The 23,269-nt window shown below is 40.4% G+C and overlaps 1 protein-coding gene across 3 annotated transcripts in view; it reads left to right on the forward strand.

Annotated features, from left to right (window-relative positions):
• The window catches only part of LOC145438345 (zinc finger protein castor homolog 1-like), a 36,019-nt gene that overhangs the window by 10,211 nt on the left and 2,539 nt on the right, over nt 1–23,269 (forward strand). Inside the window, exons 9-32 of one of the 3 annotated variants that reach the window (XM_080315737.1) lie at nt 149–252; nt 335–403; nt 3,540–3,630; nt 5,052–5,216; nt 5,870–6,042; nt 6,816–6,941; nt 7,953–8,095; nt 9,017–9,259; nt 10,301–10,390; nt 11,183–11,319; nt 11,697–11,856; nt 12,279–12,459; nt 13,401–13,757; nt 15,086–15,217; nt 15,652–15,850; nt 16,591–16,762; nt 17,328–17,471; nt 17,988–18,079; nt 19,000–19,102; nt 20,211–20,288; nt 20,347–20,428; nt 20,486–20,630; nt 21,476–21,684; nt 22,906–23,166. In XM_080315737.1, the coding sequence (XP_080171863.1) occupies nt 149–252; nt 335–403; nt 3,540–3,630; nt 5,052–5,216; nt 5,870–6,042; nt 6,816–6,941; nt 7,953–8,095; nt 9,017–9,259; nt 10,301–10,390; nt 11,183–11,319; nt 11,697–11,856; nt 12,279–12,459; nt 13,401–13,757; nt 15,086–15,217; nt 15,652–15,850; nt 16,591–16,762; nt 17,328–17,471; nt 17,988–18,079; nt 19,000–19,102; nt 20,211–20,288; nt 20,347–20,428; nt 20,486–20,630; nt 21,476–21,684; nt 22,906–23,166 (3,656 nt within the window). The remainder of the gene's footprint in view (nt 1–148; nt 253–334; nt 404–3,539; nt 3,631–5,051; nt 5,217–5,869; nt 6,043–6,815; nt 6,942–7,952; nt 8,096–9,016; nt 9,260–10,300; nt 10,391–11,182; nt 11,320–11,696; nt 11,857–12,278; nt 12,460–13,400; nt 13,758–15,085; nt 15,218–15,651; nt 15,851–16,590; nt 16,763–17,327; nt 17,472–17,987; nt 18,080–18,999; nt 19,103–20,210; nt 20,289–20,346; nt 20,429–20,485; nt 20,631–21,475; nt 21,685–22,905; nt 23,167–23,269) is intronic. The other 2 variants (XM_080315738.1, XM_080315739.1) reach the window with 2 other exon arrangements.

Below are 23,269 nucleotides of genomic sequence, written 5' to 3' on the forward strand. Positions count from 1 at the left end.
ATGTGATAGACTCAAACATGTCCATGGTATTATCGAAAATAATGAAAATCGCAACGATATGTATTGGTGTCCGTTGCACTTACCTCGGACACTTACCCTGATTTATGACCATCACTGTATTCTAGTTGCTAATTGTGTCTCGTTTTAGAATGGATCGCCTTCACTGTCTCCTATTCCATCGAGATCGGCGGACCGTAGAAGCCTGAATCAAAGTGATAGTCTAGCCGCTGGCACTGTCTCAAGCGGTGTGGGGTAAGTTCCTTTCCAGAAACTACAAACAACGCAAGATACTACTATTTTGTTGTATATTCATGGGATTTAATATCAATTTCAGGTCTATCAAGCGAGGAACTCTGGACCCGGCCACTTTTGATCAAGAGGTCTTTGATCAGTACATTACAAAGTGAGTAGGAAAAATTGACACACATTTAGTGTTTCGCGATCGAAACGGTACGAATAACTGTGATTTTGTGACAATATTTTACGAATTTAAGGTAGTCGGGCTGCGCAGTACAAAATCAAGATTTTAGATATGTCAAAATTGGTACACGCAATTTGGTACCGGTACTGTTGGAACGTGTATATTGGTATTTTGGTACCGCACAGGCTGTAATTGCTCATGTGCAAGGCACATTTGACTTCATCTGTAGCAATATTTTAATAATCATACTCCGGTATAAGTAGGTAGTCTATTGGATTCGCGCAAAGCTCACGATTGCTGATATACAATGTTCTTTCCAATTCTCTACTAGTTGCTGACGATTACCCCTGACGAGTGTCAGCCGAAAACATTCGGGTTCATTTCAATATGAATATACTATACAATTGCATATTGAAGTTCTGTACCTCCAAGAAGCTCTTCAAAGCTTATCTGCGAGTCACGAAAAAGGCATGTATTGCAACCCCGTATCCACTCTCTTTTATGCATGTTAACATGTTTTTGTAGCGTTGAATTCCAGCTTATAGGATATTGATTCTTGCACACAGGGAGCTGTTCTGCTACCATATTTCTCACTAGTTAATAATAACGTTAATGTATTTAGAATTGCTGTTTCCTGTTGTCGTTGAATGTGTTTACGAATTTTGGCACCCAATTTGTCTTTCTCTGGCATTCTTTGGATGTATAATGGCAGTCTTACGATTGGTATTTTGGAAATGCATTGAATTGGAAATTTTAAAACGGTGCCATAATCCTACATGGACGTTATTTATTGTTACATTTATGGCATGCGCAATGGTGCGACTTTGGATTTTATAATTGGTTTATGGAGACCTTCCGTGGAGCAAGTTTGATGTTCGCTACTGGAAATTGGAGTTTATGGCGTCGTAAAGAGAAGGTTTTAATCTACATTGATTTTACGCTGATTGATCGCTAGCGATGTTAATTTCAAGACACAAAATCCTGACTGGGCGAAATTCTTTTGTTTGTTAGCGGTACCGTGATGAAAATACACATATCTACAGGAGTCCCGTATAGTGCGAAAGAGCCAAGCTTGCTGTGCAGATATATGCCATTCTGTTACTAACTGATCTTCATTCAATTTCCAAGTTTTCGCAAATTTGCTATTTCTGATTCTAATCGAATTTTGAAAACAACTGTGCAGCTATAATTTAAATTTTAGTCTAATTTGGTAAAAAAACGTTGTAGCTGTCATTCTAATTATAATCTAATTTGGAAAAGCTGAAATTTTTTTTTCCAAATTTACTGCTATGTCGTTGATTTGACACAGGGGTAAAGACGCTTCACAAGTTATTCGAATTGATGTGCAAAAATAGTTAACGACAGTAGCCACTTATAAACTAATATCAGCGTTAAGTATGGTTGCACTGTAAGTTTGAATTGCGTTTTTCAAGCATCTGCATCAAGACGCGGTTGCTGGCCCGATCTTGAAATTTCGATATCTGCGTAGCGTTATTTTTCAACTTCCTTCCTTGTAAGTGGGTTTTTGGCCGAAAGTATCATCTTCGAGGAAGTGGCGTGACACGCGAGTTAGGTTTTTGTATGAATCACGAAAATGTGGTGATTCAAGCTGAACGCGCGAAGAAAGAATGGTTTTGGGCCCGGATACTTCCTCTTGAAATTTTCAACGTCGTGTCGTGATTATGGTGATTTAGCTATGCGCGAGATGGTTTCTTGAGATACTCCTAGGCTTGAGTCTTGAGCAAATCGTTCACTGCCATCATTTCCCGGTGTTTCTTTATATTGTAATTGAGTATGACGGTGAAGAGCTTCTTGGAGGTACAGAACGTCAATGTGCAATTGAATAATATATTCATATCGAAATAAACACGAATATTTTCGATTGACACACATCGGTGACTAGTAAAGAATTCAAGAGATCTTGGTATATCGACAATCGCGCCACCAACTATGTGTCAATTTACATTTGAGTGATCTATTCATAATGAAATATTTTCGACTGACGAGCACGAGGGGTGATCGTCAACGACTAGTAGACACTTTAAAAGAACGTTGTATGTCAACATTCGTATCATGGTTAGCGCGATTTTTATTTTACTTGAAAAACGGAAGGTTTTGACCTAAAAAATCAGAATTTTGACATTTTTTGACCTTAATGTTGACCAAATTTTGACCTAACGTATGCAAATTAGGTGTTTTCCCAACATAATGTTAGAATTGTACCACTTATCTTCATTTCTGCTTGGAACCGTCTCTCCTTACGAAGTAGTTTACCCTGAAAAAAACTTTTTTGACTCAAAAACTGACAATTTCTTACATGAAGATACTTTATGTTAACGAAATCTTGGCCGTATGAAGAATTCCAGTAGTTACATCACGTATTATGGTAGAAATGATTGAAATTTGTTGTAGTACAACGAAAGATACTTTCCTACATTCTCGGGTAGAAAGTGTCCGTTCTTACCAGGCAGCTTGCCAAGAATGGAGAATGAACGTTCGACAGCAGCAGTTGTTGGCCGAACCATGCAATGCCCACACGGTCTCACTTCAGTTAGGATATTGCGGTATACTGAGCAGTAGTTTATGATTCACAATGAGCAGACAAGGGGCCGTCTACAACGGTAGGCCTATAAAGTAGGCTGCAAGCTGTAAAATGTTAAATGATAAGTTCACCGACGGTGTAAAATCTACGACGCAAACGAAATGCAGGTCGCAATATAATTTTGATTTCGTAAACAATTTTGACATGTTTTGACCTAACGCTACAATTTTGGCAAAATTTTGACTTTTGTTTACATATTGAGATATCCTGGACGTGACTTGCATTCGATAATTCTGTATGTATATAACTTCGCGCACGGATGGTATTCTGGCGTTACATTTAATCTGCCTATGTATGAACTTTGCAAAAATTTTATGCAAGGCACCTGTATTATTGACTTAACTAGTGTTTACATCATTATCATCATTATTGTCAACTGTATTGTTAAAATTCCGTTTTTCATGCTATTTCTAGCGTGCATTCGATTTAATGCGTGTTTGCATTGGTTCTTGCGTCGTTTTTCAGTAAGAATGCCACGTTAACAGCATTTACAGTTCCGTGTTTTTTGTGTTTTAGATTTACAAGTGCTAACCGATGTGGACTGTTGACCTGTCAATATTATACGAGAGACCATTATCACTGTGTTGTCGAAGACTGCAATTATCAGGTGAGTGTGCGCGATTGAGAGCCGCGGCTACATGCTTTGGTATTGCAGTGTACGCGGCGACCATCCTCATTTGTGAATTTCCTCTACGGTAAAAGTTTAAGTCATGTCGCACATTGCGCCATTGTAGGTAATGCATAGCTAGAACTTATTTCTACAGATGGAAGTTAATAAATCAGAAGATCGCTGATGAACATGTCAGGTGATACCATGGTAATGTGCTATGTCGCCGCTGTAAGCAGGCCTTTGTGTCCATCGGTTGAATCATAGCTTTGTATTCAAATATTGAATTTCGCACCCTTGAACCGATTATCTAATCGGTAAAACGAACAAAGTTCTTACCGGAAAATATGCAAAGCCAAACGCTGCGTTCTCTGTGGCAGTTTTTTTGTGTTCAACATCAAAAAAGCTAATGAATGGACTCTTCCTGGTAGGATGTTGAAGCATTGTTTTGAAACGACACGAAATTACGTCTGATGTCAGTTTCTCTTGTACTCTGTGGAAATATCATTGTTTTATTACTTGCTTGGAAGCGCTGTGATTGTGGTTATCGTCTATCAGACATGACGACCCTACACCAAATATGTGATTACAGACTGTGACAACAAGAAAAGTATCAGCTTTTCTAAATCAGATTAGAATTAAGAGTTATAACTATCCATTCTTTCTAAATCAAATTAGAATTAGAATTATACTTACACAGGCTTTTCCAAATTAGATTAGAATTAAAATTGCTGAATTCGCGAAAACTCGTAAACTGAATGAGGTTCAGTTCATTTCAAATCAGAGTATGCCTACGCATGAGTATGACAAGACCGACATTTCATTGTAATTTCAAAGAAAAGTAAAGCAACCACATTATTGGGATTTCGTCTATTGGCACTGGTACTTGAAAATGCGACCAGAAACTGCCAAAAGTGAGGAAAATTAGTGTTATAAATTCGAACCCTTCGATATCGCCACATAGAGTTGTAAAAAGTGGGTTTAACAAGACTTCAACTGGAAACCGAGCAGTCAACACAATGACTTGGACTCAGACTCGAGTCATAATACCATGACTTGGACTCGACACTCTGCTAGCTGACTTGACTTGGTGGTGAATTCAAAATGACTCGACTTGACTCGAGTCAAACTGTAAAAGTGAGATGGACTTGTGACTCGGAGCTTTGTTACTTGGTTACAACCCTGCAAGGTTAGGTTTAAGGTAGGGGAGTTAGGGATAGGGTAAGGGTTAATTTTATGGTTATAAAGTCACACGCCCAACTATCACATGGTAAAACGTCGGGGTAACCACTTAAAATCCATTATCAACCTACGCTTTCATATCCAGAGTCGGTGTTATTTGGTTATGACTCAAAATTGTTGCGACCCTCGGATTAGTCTCGTCGACACCCTCGTCGTAAAAGAGACCGTTTTTTTTTCAGCGTTTCACGAACAAAGCGGACGTGATTCGACATTACAACATGCACAAGAAGCGAGACAATTCCCTGGCTCACGGATTCCTGCGGTTTTCGCCTTCCGACGACTGCTCGTCGAAATATCCGAACTGTACCCATAACGGAAAGAGCACCCACTACCACTGCATGCAGGTGAGGCATTTGCGATAGGGGTTTTCAATTTGTTTGCCCCCAATATTTCTAACGCTGGGTAAAACCGAGTACCTGAACGATACGATTCTGTATAGAGCAATGGTTCTCAGCCTTTTTTTCTTCGCAAGCCTTTGACCGTTACGCACCCCCCCCCACTCCCCCCAAAGTTCAAAGTTAGCTCAACTATCGTGCGAACTTCATCTGTCTTGTGCAAATATTACCTGTAGGTTAGTGATAAACGGCAACAAAATGACTTTTCTTGAAAATAACATCATGCTGTGTGTGTAGAAAGTAGGAATACTTTCATTATTTCAAAGCGAATTTTGTAGTTGTATTTCTTGAAATGCGTGGTCGTGTCTTGAAAATCCGAGCCTGCGATGAACATATAACGCCCAGCCTCGTCATTTCTATGTAGCAGCTCGTCTTGAGGTTATTTTGGAATAGCGGTTATGTATATCACTGGAGAAAATGGATTTCACTTCGCGAATATGGCCAGTTAATTTAGTCTATTTAGTATATTATGCGGGGTTTCCCGTTAACAGTGGTGTGATTTCTTGTTCATTTATTCGACCGTCGCTCTCCAATGACGGTCTTAGAGGTGTTTTTAGCTAGTGTTTATTTACTTTGGTAACAAAATTTCCTCTGCCGCGCAGCCCGATTGTAACAAGGTGTACACCAGCACTTCAGACGTCATGACCCACGAGAACTTTCACAAGAAATATATGCAATTCGTGTGCAGCGGGTTTAAAAGGTTCCGCGCGACGGAGCAGTGCGACTTGGAGTCGTGCGTTTTCCGCAACCAGAAGACGACGCATTTTCATTGCACGTGAGTGCCCCCGCTTGTGCTTGCATTGTTTCGACCGGGGTTGTGATGACTCGACTTGACTCGAGTCATTTTCTCAAAATACGGAAATGGCTCGACTCGACTCGAGTCAATCTGTGTATTGACTCGACTTGGACTCGAGTCATTGCGCATGACTCGAACCAAGTCATAATTACTCGAGACTCACGGCCAAGACCGACATTTCATTGTAATTTCGAAGAATAGTAAAGTAACCACATTATTAGGATTTCGTCTATTGGCACTGGTACTTTAAAATGCGACCAGACACTGCCAAAAATGAGAAAAATCTGTATATTATACATGCGAACGATTCGATATCACCAAATAGAGTTTAACAAGACTTTACCTGTAAACTGAGCAGTCAACACAATGACTTGGACTCGGACTCGAATCATAATACAATGACTCGTACTCGGTGTTGAATTGATAATGACTCGACTTGACTCGAGTCAAAACTATAAAAGTGAGATTGACTTGCGACTCGGAGCTTTGTGACTTGGTTACAACCCTGAGTCGGAGTTTGTGGTTCAAAAAGGAATTCGCCTTGCAGAGGCCACAACAAAATCACGTATAACAGGTGTGATATAAATAGAACGGCGGAAAACCGATTCTTTGTTTTGAGTTGCATAGTTAATCGTTCTGTTGTCCTGTGGTTTATGCTTAGCGCGTATGTTCCTTCGTTTTTGATAGTGTTTCCTGCAGTTGTACGTCTAGGTATTTTGCCGCAAATATCGACAATGCTGTAATTGTTTCAGCCGCAACGACTGCAACTTCACGTTCAAGAACAAATGCGACATCGAGAAGCATAAGACGTACCACCAGCGCGACGATCACTTCGTACAGAGAGGGTTCAAGAAATACTACAAGAACGAACCGTGCGGGTGGGTGACTTGTGAATGATAGCAATGTATTATTCTGATTTTGATATATTTTTTCAACTGTCTACGCCGTATCCAATAATGGTTAAATTCACTTCCCAAAAATATCCCAACCATGGTGTGAATATGACAAGGAATGGTTTACTGGTTAAGAAACTTGAGACTTGTTGCTGGTTGACTTGCGATTTTCCTTTCCTGCGTTCTCTAGCTTGTGATATTACGTTCATTTTTCGGTGATGGAATATTTTAGAATCGCTTTTTGGAAGATTGTCGGACATAAAATTCTACGGCGCACGTACGTCACATCACAAATGTCGTAGGCTTTCATGATCTGCATAAGGTCTATATAGGCTACTTTTATTGTAGTGCAGCTTCGAAAATGCAAGACGCATCTAGCCTTGAAAATTGTAAGAAATTTCAGATTTATCGGTGTAACAGCCAGAGATAAGAATATTTGATATTTTTGTCCAATCAAAATCCATACTCTTCTCTTTTGCTGGCGCGAACTGGTACTATACTCTTTTGCATGAACTATGGACATACTTTGGAGGTACAGAACTTCAAATCACAATTGAATAAATATGCCAACCTACTAAAAATAGTACACTGAGTTTGAGCGATCTCTTCGCCTAATTTTATGCCGGTGAATTCATATTTTGTGATACGATTGTTGATATACAATGTTCTCTCCAATTCTCTACTAGTTGCTTACGATTACTCCTGACGAGTGTCAGTCGAAAATATTCGGGTTTATTTCAATATGAGTCCACTGTTCAATTGTATATCGAAGTTAAGTACCACAAAGAAGCTGTACAATTGAATAATATAAACATATAGACATAAAGCTGAATAGTTTGCTGACGATTTCCCCCGACGAGCTGAAAATATTCAGGTTTATTTTAATATTCGATTGAAGTATGTAGTTTCTACAGTGCTTGAGTTTGACACGGAGAAGGGGTCGTAATAATGACCTTGTTTTATCATTATCACCCACTCCTGTAGTGAACTTTGCAGGATCGTGGGCTGCGTTTGGAGCATGACGAGCAACCACCTGCATTGCCTTCGTCCTGGCTGCAATTTTTCCTTTACGTCGTCTGGCCAAATGGAGTCTCACATCCGCAAGCACGACAGAAGCGATTACTCTGGCGAAACGCACGGTAAGCTGGAATGATTTTTGCGTCGAGCGTTGGTCACTCGCAAACGATGTGAATGTTAAAACGGCGTCAGATAACTGGGAAAGTTCAAGCTCTCCCGAATTAGATTAGAATTAGAATTTTAGTCGCATTTTTTCCATATCAGACTAAAAATAGAATGATGGCTACAGTTTTTTTTCAAATTATATTGCAATTAGAATTATTGCGACAGTTTTTTTTCCAAATTATACTAGAATTGAATTATAATAGTGGCTACAGTTTTTAATCAAATTATATTAGAATTAGAATTGTTGCGACAGTTTTTTTCCTAATCATACTAGAATTAGAATAATGGCTGCAGTTTTTTTCAAATTAGATTAGAATTAGAATTGTAGCTGCACAGTGCACAGTTTTTTTCCAAATTATGCCAGGATACGAATTAGGGTTAGACAGTTTTTGTTTCAAATTAGACTAGAATTAGAATTATAGCTACCACTACCAGCATTTTTCCTACTAGAATTCGAATTATGGCTAGACATTTTTTTTTCGAATTAGATTAGAATTGGAATTATAGCCACCATTATTTTTCCAAATTATACTGGAATTCGAATTTTGGCTACACATTTTTTTTAATCAGGCCTACATTAGAATTACTGAGTCCGTAAAAGCTTAGAAATTGTTCATTCTCAAAAGAACTATAGAAATCTCATAGCAATCAATAGCATATTCAGGAAAACCGCGTATTAGATCAGAATTTAAGTTGGAGCATGGAAAGATTTCGCAAATTAGATTGAAATGCGTGGCGTTTATCTGCGTCTTTTTCGATGTTGATCAGTAATTGATACAATTTTTGACAAAACCGAATTTTTGGACAATTGAGGTATCACTAAATGTGTGGCAACACTGCTTGCAGTGAACGTTTGTATCACCACACGCTTGTTCCAGGCTCTTCTTCGCGACAACTATCTACAGTTGATCCGAATATGGAACTAGCAAAGCGCGCTCCGCCTCCCGTGTTCCCAGTCAGTAGAAACGTACCTTTCGCCCGTTACCCGGGGCCTTACCTGCCTTGGGTCAAAAATAGCCTGAGTATCACTTCGCTGCCGATCCGGCCGTACCGGCGCTCGCCTCTCATTACTTCTGGCCCCGTTGCCTCTGAAGCTGTCTCTGTCTCTTCCGTCTGCTCAAGTAGGTTTGCGAATGCGTTTTAGCCGCGTGTGCAATTGTGCATGTCCATCGTTTGTGCACGAGCACTTAAATCCAGGGTTGTAATGACTCGAGTCATGACTCGACTCAAGTCACGATTTTTTGGTGACTCGACTTGAGTCATTTTGCAAATACGTAGAATGACTTGACTCAATTTATGTATTTATGCGATTTGTACTCGAGTCATTGTGCAGGACTTGAGCCTAGGACGGCCAAAACAAACATTTTATTGTGACTTCAAAGAATAGCAAAGTCACCACATTATTGGTATTTCGTCTATCAGAAAACGATATTATGAGCAAAATCTGATTCTAGTAGTATTGTGCCAACTAGAACTATTTTCAAGGATTGTTTTACGTAAATAAAACGCTTCCACACTGAGTGTAATATGTTAACAACAAAAAACGTTGTTTTAATCAGGTCGCAGGTTTCCGAGTCGCAAGTCAATCTCACTTTTGTGGTTTTGACTCAAGTCGAGTCATTTTCAATTCACCACCGAGTCCAACTCTGCTCGTGTGATAAAAAATCACTCGCATTCATAATATCGTAATTTTTCTCAGTCTTGAATTGTTTTTTGCCCTATTTTCTGAGTATCAGGACTGATAGACAAAATATAAATAATGCGGTGACTTTACTATCCTTTTAGGTTACGATGCAATGAGTGTTTTGGCCGTTCTAGTCGAGTCATGACTCGAGTCATTACAACCCTGATGTTAACAACAAAAAACACAGTTTCAATGCTACGTGGCCACCGCTGGAGAAATCATAGTAATTTTCGATGACAAAAATGGAATATTTTCCTTGTGGCTGCAAAAAGATTACTATTCAAACTTATTTATAACACACCTGAATGATTGCACTGTTGTGACAATGCATATGTTTGGGATGAGCAGGAAAGGTTTTGTGTGCTCGCATTTTATCATGGTGTTGACGGGCACGTTATCACCCCTGCCAGGTCTCGTGGTCTTGGAGTATGGCTCGCTTGTAGCCAGTGACCTTTGAGGGTTTCTTTATTTCTGATAGATACCGTACAAGACGCTACCACCGACGTTGCCATGTTCAATCCCATGATTTCACAAAACGCAAGGAGCCTGCTCTCGTCGATTTACGCAGGTTGGACATGATTGTTCCCCCGTTAATTCTACCCGTGTATCGCCTGCATTAGTGGTCAAATCCTGTAAAAAATGGTACTTTATGCGCGGGAACACGGCATCAAAATACGAATGTCGAATGATGGATTTAGAAAAAGATATCTCTTTCGTTGAAATACACTCTCTGCTCTCCCATACATAAGTCACTGAACTGAAGGTTATGTGGAAGGAAATGTGTCTGTCATGTGTGTTATTATTTCAGTTTGAAATTGAATTAGCTCTGTAAATTCCTAAAAGGAATGAATTTTGAAATTGTCATAAATTATCATTGCTAATGATTGATTGACGGTCTGGTTTCTCCTGTCGTTCTCGTTCTCGTCTTGCGACTTTTGTCGGAACTCAAACATATGTATGTATGGTTTGGTTGATTATAGATATCTAGGTACCGTAGCGCTTGTCTGATACTGCGTTCTTATCGGCAATCGCAATTCGCGACGGCCCTTTGTGTGTTGTTTCGGAAGTGTAAAGCTAAGACCGGTAGAAAATGGGGATCGTTCATGACTCAGTCATTTCTGATCATAACTTTCCCGTCGATTTTCCGATTGTGTTCGTGCTGAGTCACAAAACAACAAATTTATTGCAAATTTCGATTCAATATTTTGATCTGCAGTTAATTTTTCAATAATTTACATTTATAAAATCCGTATGTGTTTAAACACAGTCGACCTTACTGCTGAGCAAATCTCCAATTAGTTATTAAACCCTTGCTTTCTCTTTTTGCTGTGACCTCGAATATCTCCCGATTTATTTTCAGTCGGAAGGAACAGCAGACAGAACACGTCTTCCGATTATCTAATGGACTTTAGCCAAACAAAATCTCATTCTACGCCCGTCCAGCAGACGTCGAGCGCTTTCGAATCTCCTGTGCAAGCGGACGAGGAGTCTGTGAACGTAAGCTTCTCTACTAGTTGCTGACGATTGCCCCTGACGAGTAGCAGCCGGAAGCAGTCGCGGTTTCTTTCAATATGAATATACTATTCAATTGTAAATTGTAGTTATGAACCGCCAAGAAGCTCTAAAAATATATTGTTACGCACGATGCGCTAGCTAGAATGATTTGAGTACTCGAATCAGAACCTAGTCAAATTGAACCTAATTTACCGCACACTTTTTTTTTAGACAACTTGACAATTTTGTAAAATTTGAAGAAAATTAGTATTTTTGAAGAACCGTAACGCCCAATAACTGGAACGCGTCCCGCCATAACAACACCCACTCGATGTGATGGAATTTTATTATCCGTGTCTCATTTTTAAGTTTCGTTTCAGCTCTCTCGTCTGCCTGCCTACGTGTCGGAACCGTCTAGCAGACGATCATCGCCGTCTTTCGCTGATCCCAACGCAGACACGGGGAGGCGCAACTCGGAGACGCCAGTCTCGTCTTCCAAGGTCAAGCGCGAATATCCAGATTTCAACAGTCTGCTCACAGGTATGCTCCTGACGTAGGCTCCGTATCGTACGTCTGATATTTCCGATAAAATAGGAATTAGGTGTTGCTTAGGAGAATGAATTCCAGTACGGTTTTTGACTTGTAATCACTTGTGAACTTTTTCTGAGAATTAGAAGCAAGAAATATGTTTGCTGGCTACGTCAAAAGTTTGCACTTTATTCTACGCTGTGTTAATTTTTAGAGGTCATTAGCTCTAGTTTCTGTTCTAGTTGCACCTTTTGAAAATGTTTGAAAAGTGTGTGGTTCCAGTCGCAAGTGTTAAAAAGTGAATAGTTTTAGTTCTGGTTGCAGATATTGAAGAGTCAGTACTTTTAGGTCTAGTTCTAATTGCACTTTTTGAAAATCCAATAGCTATTACAAGTCTGTATACTTGAGTAGCGCGGCCTACGCTTCTGTTTCAGCGAAAATGTCGGAGTACGAGACGTCGGACTTGGAAAACATCGCCAAATACTTCCTCAGGTGTCCGACCATGAAGTGCTTGTTTCCGGCGTGCGAGTATTTCACGCGAGAGCATTACCACTGTATGGTGGACGGGTGTTTCGCTACGTTTCCGTCAGAGAAGAACGTCAGAAAGCATTCAAGGTTTGTGCCGCGCCGCTCTATCGTATTAATCACTCTTGGCCACGGTAAACCGCCTTAAAAGTGCGACGTGATCTTTTGGATAACATTGAGGAGGGAAGAAAATGACTCGAGTTGAGTCATGACTCGAGGCATTACGACCCCGGTACGGATCGTGCGTATGTATATCATTGCCTGTAAACCGATCATTGTTTTCCTCCGATGTCAAAACCTGTCGTATTTCAAGTGGAGCTCCTGATAGGTGGCAGTGATTCGCAAAAAATACATCCCACTTGAGCTTCAATTATTTACAATAAACGACTATACGAGTTACTCCCGATCACCCCGTGGGTTTGGGTTAGTATTTGTATTAATTTCTTAGATATCATATATTTTTAAGTTTTTTCACACTATTTTTACATCGTATTTATATACTGAGTTGGGGATGTCTTTTCCTTGAATATTCGTAATTTTTGCCTGTCACGTCATATTTGGCGACACGATTGCTGATAACTAGGGCAAGTTTTTGCAACTTTTGCTACTTTTTTTTACAGCTTCCGGCAGCTTCCTAAATACTCGTAAGATATGTAGAATTATGTTTTAAGCCCGTTGAAGGAATCTTATAGTGCAACTTTTTGCAAATTTTTGCAACTTTTTCGATTTTTCATGAAAGTATTTTCGATTTTGGCGAAATACACGGCCAAATTCGACTGAAACACACCTAAATCAGCACCGAAATAACGCTTTTACGGGTAGTTCGGGAGCTGAGTCGGAAAATTGCCTTTTTTTTAGTCAACCGAGCAAAATGTGGTCAAAATGCAACTTCTGCAACTATTGTTAAAATTAAAAAAATAAAAGGCAACTTTCTCAGGTTTTTAGTGCAACAAAAACTTGCCCTACTGATAACACAATGATTTTCTTTCAATATTACTATATCGGTCACTCGTATATTTTTAATACTACAGGTTTCATCTCAACCTTGAGTTGACCGGGGTGTCCCAACCACTGCTGAAAGGCCCGTCCACCCCGCTCTCGATTTCGCCCGACCAGCCGGCCCGGACCTCCATGCTGAGTGTGTCGTCCGCTCCGAGCCGGAACACGACCCCTCCCGCCACGGCAGAACCGGCCCAGGACAGGGGCGCTAATGGACACGCCGACGCGGAGATGTCCAAAAGTAGCCGTGAGGAAGACGCGAGGCTGTCCGGGGCAGTGGTGTCGATGCAGGGTCCTGGTCCTAGCCAGCTTCTCAGCGCAGGGCTGCTGCAGGCTATGATCAAGTCGCCGCAGTCCAGGCATCCACTGTTCTCCAGCCCAAGTCTAAGGTGGGTTTGGGGTTGTAACCAAGTCGCAAGGCTCAGTGTCACAAGTCAATCTCACTTTTATAGTTTTGACTCGAGTCAAGTTGAGTCATTTTCAACTTACCACCGAGTCAAGTCCGAGTCATGGTATTATGACCCGAGTACGAGTCTAAGTCAATGTGTTGACTGCTCAGTTTCCAGTTGAAATATTGTTAAACTCACTTTTTATCACTCTTGTTTGGTGATATCGAATGGTTCGCATTTATAATATACTAATTTTCCTCACTTTTCGCAGGTTCCGGTCGCATTTTCAAGTACTAATACCAATAGACGAAATCCTAATAATGTGGTCACTTTACTATTCTTCGAAATGACAATGAAATGTCGGTCTTGGCCGTCTGTGTCTCGAGTCGCATGACTTGGTTCGAACCGTGCGCGATGACTCGAGTCCAAGTCGAGTCAATACACAGATTGACTCGAGTCGAGTGGAGTCATTTCCGTATTTTTAGATTATGACTCGAGTCATTACAGCCCTGGGTGGGTTATATATCGTGTTTGCCCATAACTTTCTGTGAATACTCCCGTAATTTTAGCCTAATCATAATAGTGATCGAAATGGTCATTCATTTAGATCATTTTCATTTCTAGTCCGTTTTTTAGGCAAAGCTAGTCTCTTTTGACACAATTGTGTAAGGCGGAAACTAATTTTGGAATGTTTGCGTCGCCTTCATGTGTAAAATAGTTGTAATAACTGGACTAAAGTAGCACTTTTGTCACTGTAACGGAATATATTTTCAAATATTTGTAGTGTCACCTGTGATCTTGCGTGAGTTGCAAGCACACATCTTGGCATGTCAATACAGCCACCCGCTTAATGCAGAGGTTCACAAACTTTTCCAGCGTGTGGCACACTAGAAAAATTGTAAAACTCTTGCAGCACACTTAAGCCGAGATTGGTGCTTTAAAAGGATAGATGAGAATGTTTATATTAACAGGACATACACAACATTGTTGACAAACATATCTGCGTTTCGTCCTTAATTACAAGCAGTGTCTCACATAGCCATAGGCCATAGCCACGAGAATACAAAGTTTTTTTATAAGAGCGTTTTCATAAATCAGTTGGCTGTACCTGTGGTGGATATTGCTTGATTTATTACGATACCGATATTGATTTCATGGTCATGTGCTTATTTGTCAGCTATTGAAGAAGTTAACGCGCCTTTGAGCCACATGTGCTAGTCTGCATTATTTCTGTGCCTGTTTTTCAATTATATTCGGTATTGTTGGTTTTATTATTAATTTCATAATTTCGATTTCTATCTGGTTGTAAAAAGTTTATTTCATCGCAGGAATTGGGACTTTTTGACAAACGTCGCGACTTCGAGCCCGATTACGAACATGTCCCCCCGAGAATATAGCATGGACTCTATCGGCCGTCAACGTGGGAACGCTGGTGTCGGCTACATGCATTTCACCGCTGAGTGAGTTAGAATACATTGTCTAATAGACTTGGATTGATTGAATATTATAATCTAATACGTGAAACGTTTGTATGCTCTAGTTTTCATTCTACGCTAAAGTCTGATTTGTTACAAACTTGCTTGAATTTCAAAACTTTCCCCATTCTTCATTCCCAAGTCAGTCTGATTGGTCTGTCTTCATTACCAATCAAACGTTACGAGAGTGATAGAGCATCGCGAGATTGAACGCCTTGAATTTCGGGGGCTGTTTTAGTCCTCGGTGACTTTGGCGTGGTTTCTCTTCTACTGTCTGAGAGAGTGGATACACAGTCTGTGCTGTATGTCCTAGTCTGATGACGGACATATATTTTCATGCGTGACAATGAGAACCATGGTGCGAAATTTTGCTATAAAGTTTACGATCATAGTAACATTCAATCACGTTATATTCCTAGCATGCCTTGTATCGGAGCCGATTGCAAATACGCGGGCCAGGTCCATTGGCACTGTACCATCAACCGTTGCCGTTACGTGTGCAAGTCCCTGGCCAAAGCCCAGAACCACAGGACCGCCCACGACACGTCAGAGGCGTACTCGCGCTCGGCCAAAGACTGCTTCCGAAGCTACACGCTCAAGCACCCATGCCCAAACCCGGTATGATTTTTCTTTCAGAATTTGTGACGGTATTCATTGATGTGTTATAATTCGAGCGTTTTTTTACCGTTAAAGAAAATGTTTTGTCCTAAAAAATCAAAATTTTGGCATTTTTTTACCTCAAAAAACTACATTTTGATCAAATTTTGACCTTATGTATGTAAACTAGGTGTTTTCCCGCATAATATTAAAATTGTGCCACTCATCTTCATTTTTGGTTGGAAATGTCTGTCCTCACGAAGCGGTTTGGCCTGAAAAAACTCATTTGACTTGAAAACTGACTAATTTTTGCACGAGAAACCTTTATTTTAACGAAATCTGGACCTGTGACGAATTCCAGTAGTGGCATCACGCATTATGGTAGAACGCAGTCTTGCTTCAGTTAGGATGTTGCAGTACGTTGTGCATAACACCATGTCAGCCTATTTGTTTCATTTGACCGTTTATGATTGACAATGAGCAGATTACAGGCCATCGACAACGGGTGGCCTATAAAGTAGGCTACAAGATGTAACATGTCAAATGATAAAGTTCACAGACAGTGCAAACATCTACCATACAAACAAAACGCAGGTTGCAAAAAGATTTAGACTTTGTAAACAATTTCGACAGTATTTTGACCTATCGCTACAAATATGAAAAAATTTCGACTTATTTTGACATGTAAAAAAAATCGCCTTAGCGATAAATTACATAACCTATTTTTCTGGTGAGAAAAAGTTTTTTTGCCTCTGTCGCAGAATTGTGAGTTTCGGCTTCGCGGACACTATCACTGCCTGAAGCCCGGTTGCACCTTCGTCACCATCGGCACGTCGAAACTGCCGTGGCACATGAAGAAACATGAAAAGATCGCAAACAGAGAGGCCAACGGTTTCAAATACTACACCAAGAAGGAGCATTGTCGACACATAGGTTGGTAGCCTTGTGCGGGGTTGTAATGACTTGAGTCATGACTCGGCCACAGTCACGATTTTCTGATGACTCGAGTCATTTTCACAAAATACGGAAATGACTCGTCTCGACCCGAGTCAATCTGGGTATTGACTTGACTTGGACTCAAGTCATTGCGCAAGTCGAATCAACACAGATCAGAAATTTTTCATGTCTTTTTCATATTACACCTGGTGCATATGGTTCTATCAAAGTTTTTGCGGGTGAAATCTGACCCCAAACCACTCGATGTACGCTGTTGGGTTACTGCTTTTCTAAATGGCTAAATCACTTTAAAATTTGGTCTTATATATATCTACAATTGAATAGTATAATCATATTGAAATGAACACGAATATTTTCGGCTGACACTCGTCAGGGGTAATCGACAGCAACTAGTAGTGAATTGGAAAGAACATTGTATATCAACAATCGTATCACAAAATTTTTAGACGGTAAACGAACTCCTTTTGTTGACACGGCCTTGGCTATTTGGGTTTATTTTAATATGGATAGATTAGTCAATAATAAGATATATATTTTTCAGAATGCAAGTACGCCGCGAAATTCAGCCATTACCATTGCGTGCGCGACGGCTGCTCGTCTGCGTTCCAATACATACATCAGATGTCGACGCACATCCGCAAGCACAACAGAAAGTCTGCCGGCAGGAGCTGGGTGTCCGCAGGAGGTGAGTTTGCCGTTATTTTTTGTTTGCTTTTCTTCGAAATTCACTGGGGATCCCATGAAATTGTTGGGTGGCCCAAAAACGCAAGGAACAAATTACATGCAAAACAAGTTTTTTATTTCATTGATTGAATCTGAATTTTCCACTCCGATACAGGGTTGTAATGACTCGACTCGAGTCGCGATTTCTCGTTGACTCGGGTCATTACGCATGACTTATTGAAGCCTAGTGTATCTGGACCAAGAATTTAAGAATAGGCCCAGGAACTGTCTTTCGTCTGTTAGAATAAACATGTTTAGAGTGAGAAAAATGAGTATGTTGTGTATTCGAGACCTTCGATATCACCCAAAAGCTTCAGCAGCTTTGTTTTAGTCCCCTGACAATTTCGTGTGGTCCCCAGTGAAAATTTTCAACAGATTTACTGTAGATACCTCTTGATTTGTGGCAATCGAATTGGTTACGGAGAGAGAGAGCTATTTTGAGAGTGTTTAAGCGTAAAAGGAATGCAATCTTGTACAGAATTGGAACGAGACGAACGCGCCGAGTCTGGAGACGACGCAACCCCATTGGTTATCGACGAGGAAGCTCTTGGGGCCGGTAATTTCAAACAGGTGGGCGTCGCTTACTATGCACGGGACACGCGCTACTAGCGGAGTCGTCTCGATGAGTTGTTCCCAACCTTTCTCAACTCGTCGCCCCCTTACCTAGCTTGACACAAATTTGCGCCCCCCATCCTTCCCTATCCTCTGTTGGGCAGTCCTCTGTTTTCAGCCGACTTTCCCGTCATATGCAGAATTGGGCTCTTCAAAAATGACTTTTCTTCTCAAATCTGGCTACTTGATAAAATTGTTAGGTTACCTAATTTAAGCCTACACACAAAATTTGGTTCAATTCCAACCGGTAGCGGCATCGCTACAGGAGAAGAAAGTTTCCATTTATTACATAAAAATGAATAGAAAAAAAATTGAAAATTTTCTGTTCGCCCCATGAAAGTGTTCGGTTGTGTATAGAAATGATATTCACCAAATTTGGTTCAATTCCAACCAGTGGAAGTGGAGTTATTGCCGTCAAAAAATTTGGATATGAATAAAATAGTATTTACGGTGGGCACCACTATAATAAATAAATTAAGAATTGGTCACCGCAAATACTATTTTATTCATAATCCAAATTTTTCGACTTTCGTGGGGCGAACGGAAAATTTTCAAATTTTTTGCTACCTATTTTTATAAAATAAATCGAAACTGGTTGGAATTGAATCAAATTTGGTGTGTAGGCTTGAATTAGGTAACCTAACAATTTTATCAAGTAGCCAGTATGATTTGAGAAAAGGGTTATTTTTGAAGAGCCTTAATGCAGAATGCATTTTTTGCCGTGTTAGCTCACTATATCTTGCTAGACATTTAATATTGTTGCCTCCTTGTTTCTCAAAATCACCCAGATAATTCTGAATTTTAGACTTGTTAGACTAAATCTAATTTGGAAAAGTAAAATTTGGGAATTGTCACGCGAGCCCGTCTCTATGTTTCAGGAGGCTCCAAACAACAGCGGCCTGACGCCGAGAGAAATTCAGAACGCGATCAGCCATTACCAGAACGTTGTGGACCAGAGCCGCGGCGATATCACTTTGAATCGTGAGTGTTTCGCTCGCGTTTCAGTTTAAAATGACAGGATATTTCAGATGGGGCAAAGATATCAGGCTACCCTAATACAGGGCTGTTTCACTCGGAAAAGTACAGGCTTGTAAGCAAGTCACAAGGCTCCGAGCCACAAGTCAATCTCACTTTTGTAGTTTTGACTCGAGTCAAGTCGAGTCGTTTTCAATTCACCGCCGAGTCCGAGTCAATGTGCTGACTGCTCAGTAGGGCTCTTCAAGAATGACTTTTTCTCTCAAATCGTACTGGCAACTTGATAAAAATGTTAGGTTACCTAATTTAAGCCTACACACAAAATTTGGTTCAATTCCAGCCAGTAACCGCTTTGCTACAGGAGAAGAAAGTTTCTATTTATTATATAAAAATGAATGATAAAAACTTTGAAAATTTTCTGTTCACCCCATGAAAATGTTAGGTTGTCAATAGAAACGATGTTCACCAAATTTGGTTCAATTCCAACCAGTGGAAACGGGAGTTATTGCCGTCGAAAAATTTGGATTTGAATTAAATAGTATTTATGCTGAGCACAATTATAATAAATAAACAAAGAATCAGTCACCGTAAATACTATTTTATTCAAATCCAAATTTTTCGACGGCAATAACTCCGCTTCCACTAGTGTATTCTATTTCTGTCGTGTACGACATATTTCCTTCATAACATCGGCTGACAACGATATAAAGTTCGATCTCTGCGTGACTGCTGGAGCGTGAAGTTTTTGTGGAAATCTCAACAAACTGCAGCTACATAACGGTGGCGTTCTGAAGGAAATGGCTGCGGCCAAATTTTTTTTCCCGTTTTGCCCTTCAATTTGAGACCACATCATTTTTAGAGTGCAGTGCCCCTTTGAAGTCTTAATAAACCCACATTTTATAACTCTGGTGATATCGAATGGCTCGCATTTATAATATACTAATTTCCTCAATTTTAGCAGTTTGTGGTCGCATTTTCAAGTACCAGTACCAATAGACGTACTTTACTATTCTTCGAAATTACAATGAAATGTCGGTCTTGGCCGTCTGGGTCTCGAGTACAAGTCGAGGCATTTCCGTGTTGCTTATGATCTTAGAATCACTTCTACTTGTAGATGATGGGAAAGCCTTGGACTTCAGCACGATTATCGCCATGTCTCAACAAGCGGAGGGCATCGCCAGTCAAATCAAACGTAAGTCATTGTCTTGTTTACAAATTTTCTCGAGTGACTGTTATATTTATTGACGTAGGCGAGCAAGACAACAGTGACGTCACTATGGACGAAGTCTCAGACGACCAATCGCAGGCCGCGAGATACATGAATAACGAATTGTAAGCTCGGTGATGATTTACGTTGTAAGCGATCGCCAACTTTGATGACATTCCTAGGTCCGGCGCTGAGATATCGCCCATGATGGCGTCTGGGATCGGACAGTTTTCCAAGTTTAAATTAGACGACGCGACGCTGGAAGGCTTTCAAAAGTTTGAGACGAACCAGGATTGCGGGGACCAGGCATGCGTGCATCGACACAAGGTGAGTGGGCCGTGTTATCACGCGTCTTGCGTATCTATATAAGCTTATTGGAATATTGTATAGTTGACTTTTGAGAAAATACTTTCAAATTGATTTGTTCGATTACGCAGCCTTTCACCACCAGTTATGTTGTTATTAACGAGAATATGGTTTCTATATATTTTCCTGTCGTGGATGTCTTGAAACCTTAATTAGCCAGCCGTATCACAGCGTCAGAAAATGTAGTACAAAGCAGGGTTTCGACAAGTCGCAAGGCTCCGAGTCACAAGTCAATCTCACTTTCAAAGTTTTGACTCGAGTCAAGTTGAGTCATTTTCAATTCACCACCGAGTCCAAGTCGGTGAGCAGACGGCCGAGTCCGAGTCATGGTATTATGACTCGAGTTCGAGTCCAAGTCATTGTGTTGACTGCTCAGTTTCTATTTAAAGTCTAGTTAAGCCCACTTTTTATCGCTCTGTTTGGTGATATCGAATGGTTCGCATTTATAATCTACTAATTTTCCTCACTTTTAGCAGTTTCTGGTCGCATTTTCAAGTACCAGTACCAGTAGATGAAATTCCGACGGTGTGGTTACTTTACTATTCTTCGAAATCACAATTAAATGTCGTTCAATGCAGTCCGAGTCTCGAGTCGTATGACTTGGTTCGAGTCACGCACAATGACTCGGGTCCAAGTCGAGTCAATACACAGATTGGATGTAATATACTATTTTATATATACAACTTTTTAACAATTTGGTAGTAGAAACTAGCAAAAACACATTGCACAGCACATACTTAGTACATACTCCCAAGCCGATAATTTCATAAATTTGAGTGATTCCAATCAAACCTTTTACATCGCAGGTCGCCCACTTCCACTGTACCAAGGACAACTGTAACTATCACTTCACCGGTCGGTCCCACATGTACAAGCATTACCAGCATCACGAGCGGGTGGCGGGCCTCGTCAGGGACGATTTCAAGAGGTTTAAAGCCACCCAGCCGTGCGACGATGCGCGGTGTACGCTGAACGGGAACAGCACGCATTTTCATTGCTTGAGATGCGAATTCAGGTACGGTGTTTTGAAGCGTGTCTCGTAGTATTGCTGTGAAGAATTCACGGAAATTTCGTGCTGTATATGCCGGGTTGAATATTGTTTTTATTACAACATCCACTGCAGTCATGCGTTTAATATAGCACAAAGACTTTCTGGGTGTCTTTGTTCAAGAGTTTTCGAGTTAATGATAAATGCGTTACTGCGATAGAAGTTTGCAGAGAGCTTCTTGGAGGTACAGGACTTCAATATACAATTGCATATTCATATTGAAACGAACCCGAATATCTTAGGCTGACACTCGTCGGGGTTAATTGTCAGCAACTAGTAGAGAATTAGAAAGAACATTGTATATCAACAATCGTCAACCAAGTATGAATATACTTTTCAATCGCGATGGATGTTGTAATGAGAGCGGCCTTCAAGTTATCTCCATGAGATTTATTCAAAAAATTTTAGCTTGCGTCCTTATTTCGTCTTATTTCCGAGCTATGAGGTCGTGATTAGGACTTGGAGATAGTGATGACTTTTTTTAACCTTCCGTTTTGTTAGACTAGCTTATTTATAGATGATTATGTCCTTTTTTGTGTGTAATCTAAAAATGGTGAGCTTGACCAATCTGTCGGAGGTAAGACTGTTGATATACAAAGTACTTTGCAATTCTCTGCTAGTTGCTGGTGATTACCACTGAATGAGTGTCAGATTAAGATATTCGGGTATATTTCGATATGAATATATTGTTCCATAGTTTGCAGTTTGCTATGCGAAAGGAGGCCCAAAAAAGTTACTTTACCAATGGAAGCGAAGTTATTGCCGTCGAAAAATTTGGATTTGAATAAAATAGTATTTACTGTAGGCACCACTATAATAAATAATTAAAGAATTGGTCTCCGTAAATACTATTTTATTGATAATCCAAATTTTTCGACTGCAATAACTCCGCTTCCACTGGTTGGAATTGAACCAAATTTGGTGAACATCGTTTCTATAGACAACCTAACGCTTTCATGGGGTGAACAGAAAATTTTGAAATTTTTGTCAATTTATTTTAACATATTAAATAGAAACTTCCTTCTGTAGCAATGCGGCTACTGGCTGGAATTGAACCAGATTCTGTGTGTAGGCTTAAATTAGGTAACCTAACAATTTTATCAAGTAGCCAGTACGATTTGAGAAAAAAAAGTCCTTTTAGAACACCCCTAATGTACATATTGAATCACATTTGAAAATTCTGCACAGATGCACGGACAGCGCGAAAGTCGGCACCCACAGACGACAGCATATGAAAGCCGATGTTCTGCAGCAGTCCGGGTTCAAGAGAGTCCGCGGCAAGGAGGACTGCGGCGTGGCCGCGTGCAAGTACCGCTTCAGGACCATGTCGCATTTCCACTGCTTGCAGCCGGGGTGCAGTTACGGCATCGTGGGGCTATCTGGTATCGAGTTACACGCGGAGAAACATAAGAGGGGACTCTTGCAGGCCAGGCAGTCGAAACCGATAAGGTACTGGCGAATTGAAAATGACTCTACTTGACTCGAGTCGCAACTAGAAAAGTGACCATGACTTGTGACTCGGAACCTTGCGACTTGGTTACAACCCAAGGTG

The sequence above is a fragment of the Botryllus schlosseri genome, chromosome 4 (genome assembly GCF_051294905.1).
Source record: "Botryllus schlosseri isolate E-star chromosome 4, Bs_hap1, whole genome shotgun sequence".
Classification (NCBI taxonomy): Eukaryota; Metazoa; Chordata; class Ascidiacea; order Stolidobranchia; family Styelidae; genus Botryllus; species Botryllus schlosseri.